Raw genomic sequence first — 15,825 nt, 5'->3', positions numbered from 1 at the left:
ACTTCCATTTGAAAACAAATTTAAGTTTTTATTTTCCACCCTTGCTGCAAGAGTCTTGGAAAAAACCCCCAGGTTCCTCCAAAACATTCAAATACTGGAGGCAAAGAACCAGCAAATGTTGTATAAATAGTCACAATTCAAAGTCAGCCTTAGGATATTCTTAGGATGAGTTGATTTTTGAACACTGAAGTGGCAATGCTGCCTTTACTCCTCTGAACTACCTTTTGCATCACAATGCTTTTTAAGTGCTGCCTTCTCCTACTCTTAAAACCAATTGTTTACTTGTACAGCAATGAAATACACGTTTTAAAATATTTTCTGCTGACACAGTATTGTTGCATATAATTTTAATGACTGATCCTTCAGACTGACTGTTTCACATCTTCGTACAGCTACCTTCCACAAACATTTCACTCCTGGTATTGAGTGCAATGACGGCAGTCAACCAAACATGCAGAAAAATAGTTCAGCCGGGTGTGTGTTCTTTACTTCAATTAAACTCACACAGTTGGATGCCTACTGTTGCCAAACCAGTAATATAATTTATACATTATAGTCCAAACAGTAAAACTACACTAAAAGTCATTTAACAATATTTATAACACCATAAAATACAGTGTTAAAATATATGAACTGCAATATGTACCAAAATTATAAAATTTGTTTCTCATCATCAGTGATTAAAACCAGGATCATTGCTCTAGCTTCAATACTCACAACCCTGGTGACAGATTAGAATTCAAATCTTAATGATCAATTTACAATTAACAAGATAGAAGTGAAACAAATTAAACCAACCATTATATATAACGAGACCCAATGGACTCCCATTGTTCCCCTTAATTACAAAACGCAAATCACAAATACACAGTGGGTAGTGTTAAGCATTAATCTACAACCTAGAAACTCAGACAGTGACAATCAGAGAAAAAAAAAAAAAAGAACAAAATAACAGAGAAGAAATCAACAAAGGACTATATTTTTAAACATGCCTATGCATACAAAAACCTTCACAGACACTATCTTCTTTCTGTACAGCTTGAGGGGTTTATAATTTGTCTGACATTGTCTTTCTGAAGCTTTTCTAATCCTGTGTAGAGGCTAGCTCACAAAAATGGTTCCAGCTTACACACAAATACGAAAACTTCAGTTTAGATTTCTCAGAAACCTGTATTAAACGTAAAAATATATGTGCAGTTCAGAGGCATAGTTGTCACAGATAAATGTGAAATGCCTCTTATTACAAATGGGGCCTTTACTTCCTATCAAAACCCAAAAATTTTACATGAACTTACTCTTCTATCTGTTATTAAAAAAGCTTGAGCATTTTACCAATTAAATAATGGAACTACGAGTATACAGTTATTTTTTCACCCCATGGAAACTAAGGCACAAAGATTCTAGAAGTATAGCAAGAATCTAGGTCCAAAATTTGGTTTATGATGAGGCCATAAACATGGAAAAAAAAAATGGAAAAAATCTTTTGAAATAGAGCACACCGCTGCTTCATGATCTGCTTTTATTAATGCACATGAGAACCAAGTTATAAAATCTTCAAAAAAATGATTACTTTTTTTTTCAGAAGACAAAGGTACAGCATTCTGTGCCAGAATTGTGGTTTTACACTACATCCAGTGACAATGAGCATGAAGATTGCCTTTCAGAGAGATGCTACTGAAAGATATACACTGATCATGCATTTAAAACTTTGCCAAAGTAATTTTCTGCATCTGATCTCTTGATCACATCACTTTTTGAAGCCATTTATTAGTTTACCATTTTCCACCATCTCCAGTTCCACCTTGCTGTTCTCCTTTTCATGTGCTGTCTTTGTCCCCGCCTATTTCTCCATTCTTGTTACCGACTGCAGCAGCTCCCGCTACAGTGAAGGCAAGCTCAAGCTATTTTAGGGCCACTTCTCAGAACTGCTTTCATACATTCTTCCATACTGTTTCTTGTGCAAAATACACCACTTTCTGGAGATCCAAGAGGGCTCCTTTTCCCTTTTTCGGGTTCTTGACATAGTCAGCTAATGCTGCTAGGTGGAGAAACACTTGGCAATCTCTGGTATTTATTTTCAGAGAATAATGTGTTTTCACAGCATGTTTTCTGTCTTTCCTTCATCCTTTTACAGTTACTAGTCTGTGACTGTGAGCTCTAGCAACAAAGTCTGTGTGCATTTTTATTGCTGGAATAATAATATGATTTGAATCTATTTAGATTTTGTATTACTTTAGCAGAGGAGCTCTGCTTTTTCAGATGAAAAATTCTGTTTGCTTCTCTCTCAAGTACCCATCACAACATTTTCAAGGGAAGATTGCTTACATTTCCTCAAGTTTCTCATTTCTTCCCCAAACACTCTGGATGGGATTCATCTCCCAACTTCAGCCACTTAACAGCTAGTCAACACTTTATATTCAGTGAAAAGTAGGATGGGCAGTGGAGGCAGTACCTGTGGGAAGCATCATATATTTTTTTTTTATATACATATATCTGTCATCTACTTATATCATTCCCCTTTGACCATTCCTGGAAACAGGATACTGGGATAAATGAGCTCTCTCCCCGAGTGCTGCCCCTGTTATGTTACCTCAACAGGACGATTAAATCCACCCAACAGAAGAAGAATCCTGTCTTGAAAACCAATTTTATCTTTGTTGAGTGTTTTCCTTACTTCACATAAGCCATGCGAGATGAATCCTACCCTTAATTACTAAATTCACTTTGCATGAAATTTACAGAAGTTGCAGACTGCCAACTCACCACTTAAGTCCTGTTTACTACTCTAAATGTCAACCCTGCAGAAAGTTTCAACAGCAACTATTTTCACGCTTAAAAATGTAAAATCAAATTATTTACTAACGTAGAACTACAAAATTCATAATTATTTCGTTTGTAAAAAAAGACAGTCGTGTTCTACAACTCTTAAATAGCTAATTTCATACTTTTGTATTTATTTAAACCGGTTACTGCTTCCAGGTTTTGTTCTATTCCTGAATTTTTAATGGCTTTGCATTTAGACCTACTATGGATTTTAACAAGAGCACCACATAACAAGTGGCGGCAGAATCAGTGCTTCGATGACAAGCAATTTTGATGACAATTATTTCAGGGATAATTATTCAGTGTGTAGTATTATGAATGGAGCTTTAAGTAAATAATTAAACCAACAAACTACAGTTTTGAGAACTTTAAATATTTAGTATTTTTCATATAATTTCAGATAAACTCAAATGGTAGCTCTAACAATTTTCCATTTTTCATATAAAGAATATGAACATCAGGAAGAAAATTGTATGCAATTTTTACACTGGAATTATCTAAGAAATTTCAAGTAATAGTCAGAAACATAATCTGAAAAGCGGAAAATTAGAATTACCGCAGATAAAAATCCATCCATGTTTCTTAAGTGGCATATATTATACTGAGATGATGTGTAATACCTGGGACAAAATGAATAATAATATTAAAATAGAAATAAAAAAATAAAGAAGCACATCCTAATAATGAAAGGAGATACTAACCTGTGTTTTTCCGACATTTGTTCCAACTTTCTTGCCAACATACAGCATTCTTCCTTTAATTTTGCTATGAATGTATTCTGGGAGGTCAGCAATGAATCCAGTTCATTTACTAGAAATTATAGAATTATAAAACTAGAAATTTATTTTACAATGATATAAATTTATAGATAATTTAGAAACAATTTTATATGTTCTTAATTTCTTTCCTCTAAATCCTTCTGGTTTTGGTAGGTCTTTTAAACTTCAGCTACTTGGACATGAAATTATGACATCATCATCACCAAATAAAGGCTCTACATCAGAATAAGCTAACCTAAAGTGTTAAAGTGATGTTGCGATGCCACTGAATCAGGTTTTGTATGAGAAGAATCACCATAAAGACTACATATCTAATCTGGTGGTTTTCCTTTTTAGCTGGAAGTTCATTGACATTTCTGGGAGGAATAAAATTGGCAAGCCATGCCTTAGCAGCCTTTTGCTTGCTCAACTGGTGCAGAGGATACACTGTCAACCCAAACACTCACATTGTAGACTCATCTCATTCTCTCCTTAAAAAAGCAGTTCTTTTATCTACTGTGTCGTGGCCTTACTATGATTAAAGTATTTTTTTCTCTTTCATGATAAGATATAGACTTACTGTCCAGTGACAGTTGCATTGAAACCATTTTAGAAATTGTTTTTCAGTTACTATCAGTTTGGGCTGTACCAAAACTCAAAACTAGAAATCAAGCATATTTATTCTTTCAAAAGGAAGATATGCAAAATTATGTTTCTTGATTTCTGCTTTTAAAATCAGAGAAAGAGAGACCACTGCAACCTAAATCCCTCGTACGTGTATAGAGTCATAATGCACAAGGGTTTCTTTATGTATATAATAAATGACTATCATTTTCAACTCCTTCTAATCGTACTAGAGATATATAAAAACAAACTCAGCCTTAATGTTGTTTCATTTTTGTGTACTGGGACAATTTATGCACCCGGAGGGTAAATTATACATCTCTTGTGCAAAATTACACTTGGTCACATATGCAGATGTGCTGGCTAGAGTAGGGAAAAAATGATTCTGAGAGCTTCTTTTCTTTTCCTACTGTGTAGACAGCAGCCATAACGTAGCTGTTTACACTCCCTGAACACATGAAAAGGTCCTCCAGTACTGTGATAATACTGCAAAAAAGGCAGAAAATCAGATGGCAGATGTAAATGTGCCTGCTACCTCAGGTATTATCTGACACTGTTTAGGATTAATACAGTCTACATCATTTTTCTAAAGGACTGGTGGGTAAAAATGGTATTTTATTAAACATATGAATATACCATGTTCCATAAGAGCAGAAGCTCCTCTTCCTTTCCATGCCCAGGGGTTAGAGATTTCCTCTCTAAAAATTTATTTTTTGTTTATAACATGCACCTTTATTAACATTGTTGGCATAGTACTTCACAATAACAAAAAGCTTTTTTTGTTTGTTTGGAAAACCCATTTTACTTCCAGATTAAAGGTTAGAAGTTATTGATCAGGTAAGTCAATGCAATGAAGTCTCCTATTATGAGAACCTGAAGTATGCAAGGGATTAAACATCTTTCTTCTAGACTGGGGGGGCGGGGGTGCGGGGGGCACATGGTAATGCTAAAAATGTTTGAGGCTGCAAAGATTAAATAAAGGAACATATCAATTTGGAGCCAGTGAATTACATCCAGCTGCGACAGTGAATTAAGAACCGATTAATGGCTAAAGCTTTTCTCCAGTTTGGATGCCGAAGCAAACTCATTAAGCTTTTAGAGTAGCTATAATGTGTGTACTGTGGGAACTGTTCAATGCTATTCAGGAGACTTTAACTGTAAGCTCAGAGCATTTCCCGCAGAGCTTCTGATGCTATTTTCTTTATATAACATGTGTGCCTGAAAATCCAGCCAAAAACAAGCCCTTTGTTTTTCTACTTTGTTGTGGTCTCTCTCAGCTTTACGTTTCTTGAACACAGGTAAATAAACTCATAATCCAGATGGTGCAACAGATGTGAGAGCAGCACTCTGAAATCAACAGACAGTGGGCAATACTTTCCATTTTCTCTTTTAAACGCTAACTAATATGTAATTCGGAATCTCCGGTGTAGTTAGCATCTGCTCCCTTCGGCCAGCCAAAGGTTACAGGTGTTCCTGATGTCATTTCACAGTAAGGCGTGGGCCTGGCTTGTGAGTGAGTGCCCAGGCTCTAATCTTTCCCTACCACCTACCAGTTTTCTCATGCTGGGCCTCCATTTGCTGCATCTTCTGTGTCAGCTCCTGCTCTCTTTGCTGGGCCTGAAGGGCTCGGGCCTTTGCTTCATTGCTAATGCTTTGCTGAATGCTGTCTTTCTCCAATCTATTAAAAAACAAACAAACAAACAATCAAAACAAAACCACAAAACAAATAGGAAATAAAGGAAAATAAAAAAATCATATAGTGAAGATAATAAATTAAAAAGGCAAAGCAGAACATTCAATTATTAATAACAAACAAAAAAAAATCTGGCCAAGCTTTTCATATTAAACATTCCCTCCCACTTCAGGTTATGTAAACTGACCTCTCTCTTACAATGTCAAACATTCTCCAGTGACTAGTAGAAAACAGATAAAAAATATGATCTATTTCCTGAGTGAAAATTAACCTTTCAGACAAAAATACGATTTTATTTTTAAAAATTTTAAACAAGACTTCTTTTTCATAAGGAATTTCCCCAACATCCACTTTGCATGGAAGAGATTATTTGCATTTTCTTTTAAAAGCTATTTATTTAATTCTGCACTGAAGCTTAGGGACCTGACCCCGAGATGGACGGGTTCCCAGTGAACCAGCAGGAGATAAGTCAATGGGAGCGATTGCCACACTGCTCATAATACAGCTACTCTGAAAGCTTAATGAGTTTTCTTAAGCAACCAAACAAGTTTTAACTATTAATTTATGTAAATAGGAGATGAATACATCCATTACAATAGAGAAGACTGTTAGTACAACAGAGGCCCAGCCCCTTGCGGTTCTGCTCACTGGGTTGCACAGGAAGGTCTAAAGCCCAGTACCATTATTGAAGTACGCAGGCAAGAGAGCAATTTACTTGACCAGATATGCAAGATGGGGCAATCTACTCCTGAGGCAAAACAAATGCTAGACTACCACACTCCATTGAAGCATTTTATTTAATGCAAGCCAAGCAAAAACAGAATGGAAAATAAAAACCCAAAAAGATATATGCATATAAATTAGAAAAGGTCCTAAACTGCAAATTCATATCTAGACTTTCCCAAAGGTCGTGAATATTTATCTGGTGCACACTAGGATCCAGATTCAAAATTTCAGTGAGCTCACACATACAAAAGACTGATTTCTAGAGCTCAAATGACATATATGCACACACTTTTCTACTGAAATTACATTTAATAGCTTGGGATAGGTTTCAGTAAAGTCTTATAAACGTATTGTTTTATTCTAGGGATAGTACCTATTTCAGGGGACCACAAAACAGAACACGGGCACAGATCATGTAAGGATAAAGCCACATCTCATGTGGTTGCTGCGCTTAACCTTTGGATTGGTGCCTAATAACCCATCCGAGATATTGCAATATCTCAGCATGACACACACAATGTTAAATCTTCTCTCTTAAATTTACCCCAAAGCAATACAAATGGTGGGTCACATTACACTAATTCCTGGTCCTGATGTTGCAAGCCCTACCTTAGGCAAAACTCCCTTTGAAATCACAGACAGCCTTTTCTGAGGTAAGACTGAGAATGATTTGACACAGAATACATTTAGATAGCAAGAATGTTATAGTGTTAAGGAAACAAAGCACATTTTTTGAGGAAATTTCATAAATTGAACTGCGCTTTATCACATTATTCTCAGAATTACTTCATAACCATATTGGGGCTATCCTAAGGAGTGATGCTTGCATCATTTCCTAAGTGTAAGCTCCAAATATGGAAAGCATTACTATGAAAAATCTTTCCATATTTGCTGGGAACCAGTCTACTTAAACCCCTTCCAAGGGCCTTTTACCTTCAGACAGTTGTCATGAGCACCGAACTGCTCAAAAAAATGCACCAGCTCCTAACACATCCCTCAGACACTTTCAGCCAAAGAAAGTGGCAGTAGCACAGCATTTTATTTCATAGTGTCTCACGTGAGATGGCCGTGTGTAGTTGGGTGCTGTGCTGTCACCTGGCACACAGCTGGCTGGCTACTGTTCTGCTGGGGGTAGCCTTCAGCGTGGATCAAGCTGCACAGCTCAAGCTACCAAGGCAAGCCTGTAAAGGTCCATTCCTCATTGCTAGGGTCCCTCCTGTCAAACACATGCTAATGGATAAGTTCAAAATAAATGGAGAATCTGTTGCCACCAGAAACACGCTCTTGCTAAGTGGACCCATCTAAAAAAGCCACTCACCTGTGCTACTTACTGTATGGAGCAAACTAGCAGGAGCTCAGAAACCATGGATGCATGGGGAGTTCCCTATGCCTGAAGTGTATATGGGGTGGGTGAAAATAGATGAGTTTATACAGTGGATAAAAGCTCAACTATAAGACTAGGAAAACACAGGTAAATCTTATGTAGAAGGGTAGTTGACTAGTCTCAATCTTAGCACCCAGAAAATTTTGGGATTGAGACACATCCAGGGCCACACAAAGAGCAGTATCTGAGCTGCCTAGAGCTGCTGAGGAACAAAAAAGTCTCCAGGAGCCAAAGCTGTCTAAAACTGAGTGGCAAGTCTTTCACCCACACCTTGAGTTGACACCTTCTCTGCTCTCTAAGTTCAATATCTCTGCCCTCCTACAGAAAATTTCTCCAACACGTTTTACATATACAGAGAAAAAAAGAGAAAAAAAAACCAAACAAAAAACCCCATGGATAAAACATGCAGAAGGCCACTGAAGAGATTTCAGGAACTATCAGTAACATTCCTTCTACAATCAGAAAAGACTGCAGGAGTTTTAGAAGGTTTGACACTGGCTGCTTATTTGCAGTTACTCTGAAATGTGAAAGAAGGGGAGCTTGATTTAAGAAAAAGCTATGGACTGTAGACAGAAGGAAACAGTCATAGCCCTTCAGCATTAGTGTTAAGATATCAGGAGTTTCCTCCTACAGAAACTTCAGAGTTTCTCGTATCGACTAAAGGAAAGCACACAGACAAAGTAAAGCAAAACAACAGCCTAATTTTAATGACACAGGTAAGATCTGAATTGGAAACAATAGCTGAAGATTAATTGTACCAGAACTTTTTAAAGCTTCAGCTACAAGTATCAAAAAAAGGGCACAGAGTGGTTAAACTGCAGCAGCCTGTTCTCTACTAGAATGCAAACACTGAATCAAAATTGGAGACAGAAGCAAAACCTATAGTTCTTTCACATAGTATTAACTGTAAACCACTAAATAAATGCCTCTGATAATAATCCTGGATTTGGTCATAACATTGATCAGTTTTACTAAAGGAGAAGCACTGAACTCATAGCAACTTTCAATTTTGTGCTATAAAGTCAGAGGCAACCAAAGACTCATTCCCACAGAGGCAAGCTCAAGCTCTCCTTGAGCTCTGTTCTGAAATGCAAGTTTTCCACAGTGATTTTAGTTCTAAACACTGATTATTTTGAGCCTGAATTACAGCTGTCAAGAGCAGCCTACTTGGTTAACTTGTTCACGTATCTCAATGAATGGGATACTGGTTTGCAGTGACTGAAAGCTATGATTTCTAAATATTCTTAACCAAAAAGAACTAAACCAAAACAAAACAAAAAAACCCAACACAGTAAACTTGCTTATAGCACAGGAAGAACAAAATTGTTATCACTTGCAAACCTTAAAAAAAAATCCTTGCTGAAAATGAAGTGAAAATTCACTTTGACCTCAAAGCTAACATAGAAGTATGCTGGCTGAATTTGAGCCACCAAATTTAATAAAAAACCCAAACAACAAAAACCCAACACCTTTGCCACCACTAACAAGCAAAATCTGGATCACAGATCCATTTTCAGTTGAAGACTGCTGTCTGTCAAATGGCTTCACAGTAAAGAAAAAGGAAGGATGTAAAGGCTATGAAAGTCATATTTGACATAATCTCTCATTGATTTTTGACTATAAAAGAAGGAAAGAACTTAGACTGATAAAACTTTGAATTTCACAACACAGTTCAATAGTAGGTACTTCTGCAAGTCCTTTTGCTTTGGTAACAGTAAAAATACAAAATGAAAAAATACATTATGAGTTTCAGTGGAGAATTAGGCCTCTGACTAGAGGTTGCCAGTAAGTCTTCTGACAAAGCAACTATGACGTGAAGCAACCATGCCTCCTATATTGACTATTTGATTGTTCCATGAGATCAACATGTGGCATTTTGTAAAAAGCTAATGGATCCATTAGTAAGGACTATGAACTTAACTGGACAAATTAAAATACTCTAGCAACTATCTCAGTTCAGTGGCACACAAGAGGTTATCATAACCTTATTTTTGACATCTTCATTTCTTATTCATTCTAGTTAAAAATGTAATTATAAAATATTTTAGGCTTTCATATATACTTACTTTAAACTGGACTTCATAAATTATTAAGGAGTAGCTGGCATTTAGCGTGCCAAATGTTTGAAGCATCTGAACTAAAAAGATTGTTAGTCTAAATAATAACCAGCCCTGGAACTCAACACCAATGCTCATACTTGGGCAGCGAGAGGACCAGTCGAGCCTAACGCTGATGCTTTTACTACATGCCTCAGTGGTTGAGCACTGACCTCCTTCCTAAATAACATGTAGCCAAGCAGGCCAGCACTGTGAACTACCGCACAACAAATCACCTCAGAAGAGGGAGAGCACTCGGCTGAGGGCTCCCTCAGCTCTTCCAGGGGAAATGGGCTTTCTCTCCCAGTATTTCTGAAAATAAATGTATAGCACAAGCTTCTCTATATCAAATTGAAAAATGGTTTTGAAAAGGTACCCAAGCACTTAATTCCTTAATATGTTTACAAAATTTGGCCTGAGGGCACTCAATTAGAATACTTGTGAAAATAGGACTTAAAAGCCTACGTGTATTAGGAATCCTAAACATTTTAGCCAATAGCTTTGGGTAGAAGGGCTCAGCAATGTTTTATGCAGTCTACTTCGCAAGCTTTCCACACTATGGGTCCAGTGGACTGTCCATTATAAGCAGCTTTCTGAACCTTCTCATAGGTTATTTCATATTATTATTTCAGCTATAAGTGTCAAGGAAAGAATGGAAAATCAGAGTATATCCTTGCTCTTCTCTCAGGCTACAGGGAAAAACCCAAACCACACAGCAACATGGACAATAAAATAATAAAAAAGAATAAAATTTGAAATGAGGTCACAATACCTACCCTATACTGTAAAGGGAAACATCAGAAAAATATTTGCAGGCTTTTACAGAGCACTCACAGAGCTCTTACTTTCTTGCAGAAAGCATTCAAATACTGCAATGATAAAGGTCATAAAAGAATGTATATAGAATAAGATCATACATTGGGTCAGAACACTTCACATTTCTTCCCTTTGCCCTCCATATGTATCTTCATAAGTATGTCACACACAGAATGATAAGAGCTTGGTTTTTTTTCAGGTCAGCAGACAAGCCTAAAGATTGGTCTGCAGATATGAAAAAAAATACATACAATTTACCAAGAAGTCATTCTCCCCGGGAATGGTCTTAAATCATTTTCTCTATTAATGTAAAACTCCTAAAACTGCTTTCAGACCTGCCTTTTAATTTAACTGCATTGCAGTATCCTATTCAGCTATTTATGATGGAGAATGTGTTTACAGAGTTCTACCTTATGCTATCTGAAGTCTTAGCATTTTCAAACATTTAGGTAAGGAAATACACCACAGTAAGACCCCAAATTCTGCAGGTAAATAAGTAAATGCTGCTTTTAAGTGTAGCTATGATTCAAAATTATTCATTTCCACACCTTCTGAATTAACAGAGTTCTAGAGCATGTACCTTGCTCATATGTTTGGGCCAAGTCACTAGTAAGACTCAGGGTTACAAGATTTCTCCCTTTCCCTTAAGTCAGGCTTCGAGGAATGTTTTGTTTAGCATTGAATGTTTTGGTTATCCTCCTTTGTAAGGCCTATGTATTTTCATCTAGTAGGTCCTTGTTAATACCTAGGATTGCTATGACTGAGAACATAGCTGGACAGTGTTTCCTCTTATAAAACACTGTATATTTTTTGCCATCCAATTTTCTGTAATAAAGGTTTTGATTTTTTCAGTGCACGTGTAAATCCGCCACAGCATGTTTGGACTGGATGGATTTTATGGCTCGTGGTGCTTTTAAAGGGCAGAAGGAGAGGCATGAAATGAATGTTCTCATGTCAATAAATAAATAAATAAATATGCACATGTGCATGCTTGTGCAAGAATTAGGTAGAAATATCTTTTAAAAGCATCACAATCAGGTCATTTCTTCAAACCTCTCCAAGGAGCTGAAAAATTGCCCTTCCTGTATCCCATTGTGGGAATTACCCACTGAGCTGCTCTTTATGCCTGTTTCTGGGAGCTGACCGGATGCTGATTCTGGAGCCGGTTGCCAGGTCCTCTCAGCGGAAAGCTCAAGTTTCTGGAAACTGCCCCAGCCAGCACACTGTGTTTGGTGAGCTGCAGTACAATCTACATTTGCATCGTCAAATTTTGCAGAGACCTAATTATTAATTTAATTGGTAGCACTGGAGGACTGCATTATTGTTAAGGATGCACATAGTCCTATTCTTGAGAACTGAGGCTTTAAAAATATATATATATATTAAAGAATTCTTAATTTTTGTTGTTACAGCGAGGGTGCTTAGTTACATTAGTTGAGAGATACAGAATATTTCCTGAAATAATGAACTTTTATATATATTTGCACTTTGTATATTAGGAGGTCTACAGAAACAATAAACCACTAAGTCTAAAACCTCCACTTTGCCCTTTACACCCTACCTGAGGTATCAGAAGATATTATACATTAATGGCTATGCATGAAAAAGATTCCTACTCTGTTTTTGAGCGCTTGCTGTACTTGAAAACTACTTAAAAATTACCACTAACTGGAGATATTGATGGGCATGAGAAAGAAGAAAAGTTGTAAGGGCACAGGAATTGACACACACACAGTGTTACTCCTATGGAAGTTTATAGGATATAAAGAAGCTTGAATACAGTTGAGTATATATGTAACTGATGGTATATTCCATCTCAACTTCTATCCACTATGTCTATTAACAAAGTTAAAGGACTGGATTTGTTACTTTAAATTCGGCATAAAAGAAAGAATTTGCAAACACCTAGCCTACAACATGATTTTATTCTTTTGCTGTCATGCCTTCAAGATATATACAGAACATTACCAGTTCCTCAACGTAGACAATAACTACTTTTCAATATGCATAGTTCTCTGTACATCAAGTCACAGCTAAATATTACCATTAACTGCCCTCTATTTCATTGTTAGAGAAGAAAAAAAGCGTCTCTAACAGTAACTAGCATCTCATATTAGGTCAAATATACTAACTTAGAACCAAAATCTGATTTTTCTGGCACATCTATAAGCTTTGCCAGCAAGATACATACCTCGTAAGTAAACATCCATCCTGCAGTGGTTATTACCATCAGATTGTGAACTATTTGGCTGGTAAGTCCCTATAGAAACAGACAAGTACAGAATAAAGTTGCATGGGAAGATGCAATATGAGAAGTGTTTTTTGTGAAGTCTTAGTATTGCATGCCTTTCTTTGGAATATTCTTTCTACCTTTGTTTCACAAGCCACTTTTACAAACAGCTGAATGTTAAAATGTTTGCTTTCCATAGAAGATTTTACAGGCATTTACTCTGTATACACAAAGTTACTTAATTTTTTTTTACTATATTTAAAATAAAGAAGCAATTTTCTTGACTTATGGTGATTCTTGAATTTGGTGCCAGCAGTTTCTTACAAGGCAGCCTCTGGACAGATTTAAGTCAGTCTGAGGTGACATTGCCAGTATAAGGTACGGTCCCTCTTTTCATCCTCTTATGATTAGCACTCATGCAACTTATTCTGCAAGAACAAATGATTTCTTTTTCAATACGATTAACTCCCTGAACCACCTGATCATACAGGTGCCTGTCTTCCAGCATCAGCACAAGCAAGGGGCCTGGCAATATGTGGCTATGTCTGGCCACATATTGCCACTCTAGGGATTTGCCTTTTAAGCAGCAGCATAGACTTAGACCAGCTTCAAACAATTGTAACTCTGTACTCCAAGGCTCAGCTTGCTAATACAGTAAATCCAGCCGTCAGGCTCCTACTATTGAATCAAAAAATGATGCAGCTAAATGATGCAGAGACCTGATCTGCTATGAACTCACTCTGCCAATTTAAATTTGTTCAAAAACCCAATGTTTTTGGTACGTTAACTTTGTACCAGTAAGCTTTATGCTGAATCAGGTATCATCTGTCCTCCTGCAGCTGGCATCAAGTCAGCATAAACACTGCATTGCATGCTCTAGCTGATTCAAAAGGAAAGTGACTGTGTGCTCACACCTGACCCAGATCAGTTCAGCACAGCTGAATGATCCAGTAGATCACAGATGCACTATGAATGACTGCTCCACAGCCACCTACATTTTTCACAGACGTTAGGTTTGGACATGCAACCTGCAGTGAAGCTACCATAGGCCTGATGCTTTGAAGTTGCTAACTATCCCCAACTATTGCTGAAGCTGAGAACTGAGGAACAATTCTCTCTGCCTCCAAAGGACCAAGCCTCACATGAACAGCTTGGGAGGAAGCAGAACAATTTGACAGAACAAAGCATTCTTCAGGATGACAATTTGAAAGACAATATTTGATTTTGAGGGAATCTGATCTAGGGTAAGCTAGACTTCTCTCCCATCCTACACAGCAAGATACCACATATTCCAGCAAACTGACGAACTTGTGACCAAAAGCAAGAAAGATGAGAAATACCATGCTAGCATTACATTGTACTTGAGCATTGTTGATTTGCTTAGACATTACACAAACATCACAATAAAAGACATGTTTATCTACCCACATATCACTGGAGCTAGATACAAACAGGTGAGGTACAAAATAAAAATCCAGCCTTATATGCTTTTTATTGGTTTGGTAACTGTGGCATAATTCTTGTATTATCCTGACTGTAACTGTCCACACATTAGTATTAGAGGTAAGGGACAGGCAGTATAACAGTTGAGGGTTTGGGTGGGTTGTTTTTTTTTGGTCAGATTATAAATGTCTCTTCCTTATGCTGTCACAAGTAAGGGAGAAACGTATTTCAATAGCAACTTTAAAACGAAACTCACAAATTACTACCATTATGTTAAGTGCTAGATATCCCACTGTGCAGTTTTGCTTTGTGAATTTTTACCTTCTTCCATGCACACTTTTAGCCACTGATCGCACAGCCTTTCAGTGTTTTCTGCCTTTTCCTTTAAATAAACTGGCTCTGGCTCCTTCCATCTGGTTCCCCTTCCGTCAGCAACCCTGCACCTGTTCACACCTCCTCTCCTGTTGGATTCCACTGAACATTTCCTCCTCTGCCAGGGCTATTCTGGCACTTACAACCTTTCTGTCATTCAATCCATCTGTCAGAAGTGAACTTTGTTTACCGCAAGCTTCTGCTTTCTTCTTCAAGAAGCAAAGCCCCTCAAGGTCATTGTCAAATGAACTGTCGGTGTGGATTTAAATCCACTTCTGCTAACCAGCAGAAGATGAAGTTCTTTACAGTCCTGCATTTGTGAAGATTGGTTGGGGGTATAGGAGAAATAATACAGAAGCAGAAGAATAGATTTTAATCATCATTTGTTAACTCCAACAGCTAATGTGTTTTTCTTCATCTATGTATATCTGTACCTTCTTGCAAAGGCTAGCATAATCTGAGACTTGCAGAGCTATGCAAAGAAGTGGAAAAGGCTAATAAAAATATTACAAGTCAAATAATGAATGAAAGCTTTTGACTCTCATTTTAACACTGTGTAACAAAGATATTGACTAAAAATGCAAAGGGAAAATGGGAACAGCTGAATAAGTTTACAGTAAAACCTTAAAGCGGCCAACAGCATTCACTGTAAATTATTTCATCTGCAGCATCTTTTAGTTTTTTCTTTGCTTTTTTTTAAAACTTACCTACTGATGTTTCAAATGCAACACTGTTTGAAGGAAAGAAAAAAAAAATCCTGAATATTTTTTTCTGTTTTCAAGCCTTGTAAAACACACGTATGCAACTCTTTGTTAAAATACTGCCTTCCACATTGAGACAAATTGTAAAGATTCTTTGTC

General features: G+C 37.0%; 1 protein-coding gene across 4 annotated transcripts in view; it reads right to left on the bottom strand.

Annotated features, from left to right (window-relative positions):
• Positions 1-15,825, bottom strand: part of SDCCAG8 (SHH signaling and ciliogenesis regulator SDCCAG8) — a 111,225-nt gene that overhangs the window by 43,949 nt on the left and 51,451 nt on the right. For 2 of the 4 annotated variants that reach the window (XM_054819197.1, XM_054819194.1), the window contains exons 14-15: positions 5,756-5,883; positions 3,525-3,633 (exon numbers count right to left, since the gene is read on the bottom strand). In XM_054819197.1, coding sequence (XP_054675172.1) covers positions 3,525-3,633; positions 5,756-5,883 — 237 coding nt within the window. Of the gene's footprint in view, positions 1-2,337; positions 2,453-3,379; positions 3,444-3,524; positions 3,634-5,755; positions 5,884-15,825 lie in introns of those variants that run through there. The other 2 variants (XM_054819195.1, XM_054819196.1) reach the window with 2 other exon arrangements.

Source organism: Grus americana, chromosome 3, assembly GCF_028858705.1.
Source record: "Grus americana isolate bGruAme1 chromosome 3, bGruAme1.mat, whole genome shotgun sequence".
NCBI lineage: Eukaryota > Metazoa > Chordata > Aves > Gruiformes > Gruidae > Grus > Grus americana.
The sequence above is the reverse complement of the archived record's forward strand: the minus strand, read 5'-3'. Positions and strand labels throughout refer to the sequence as shown.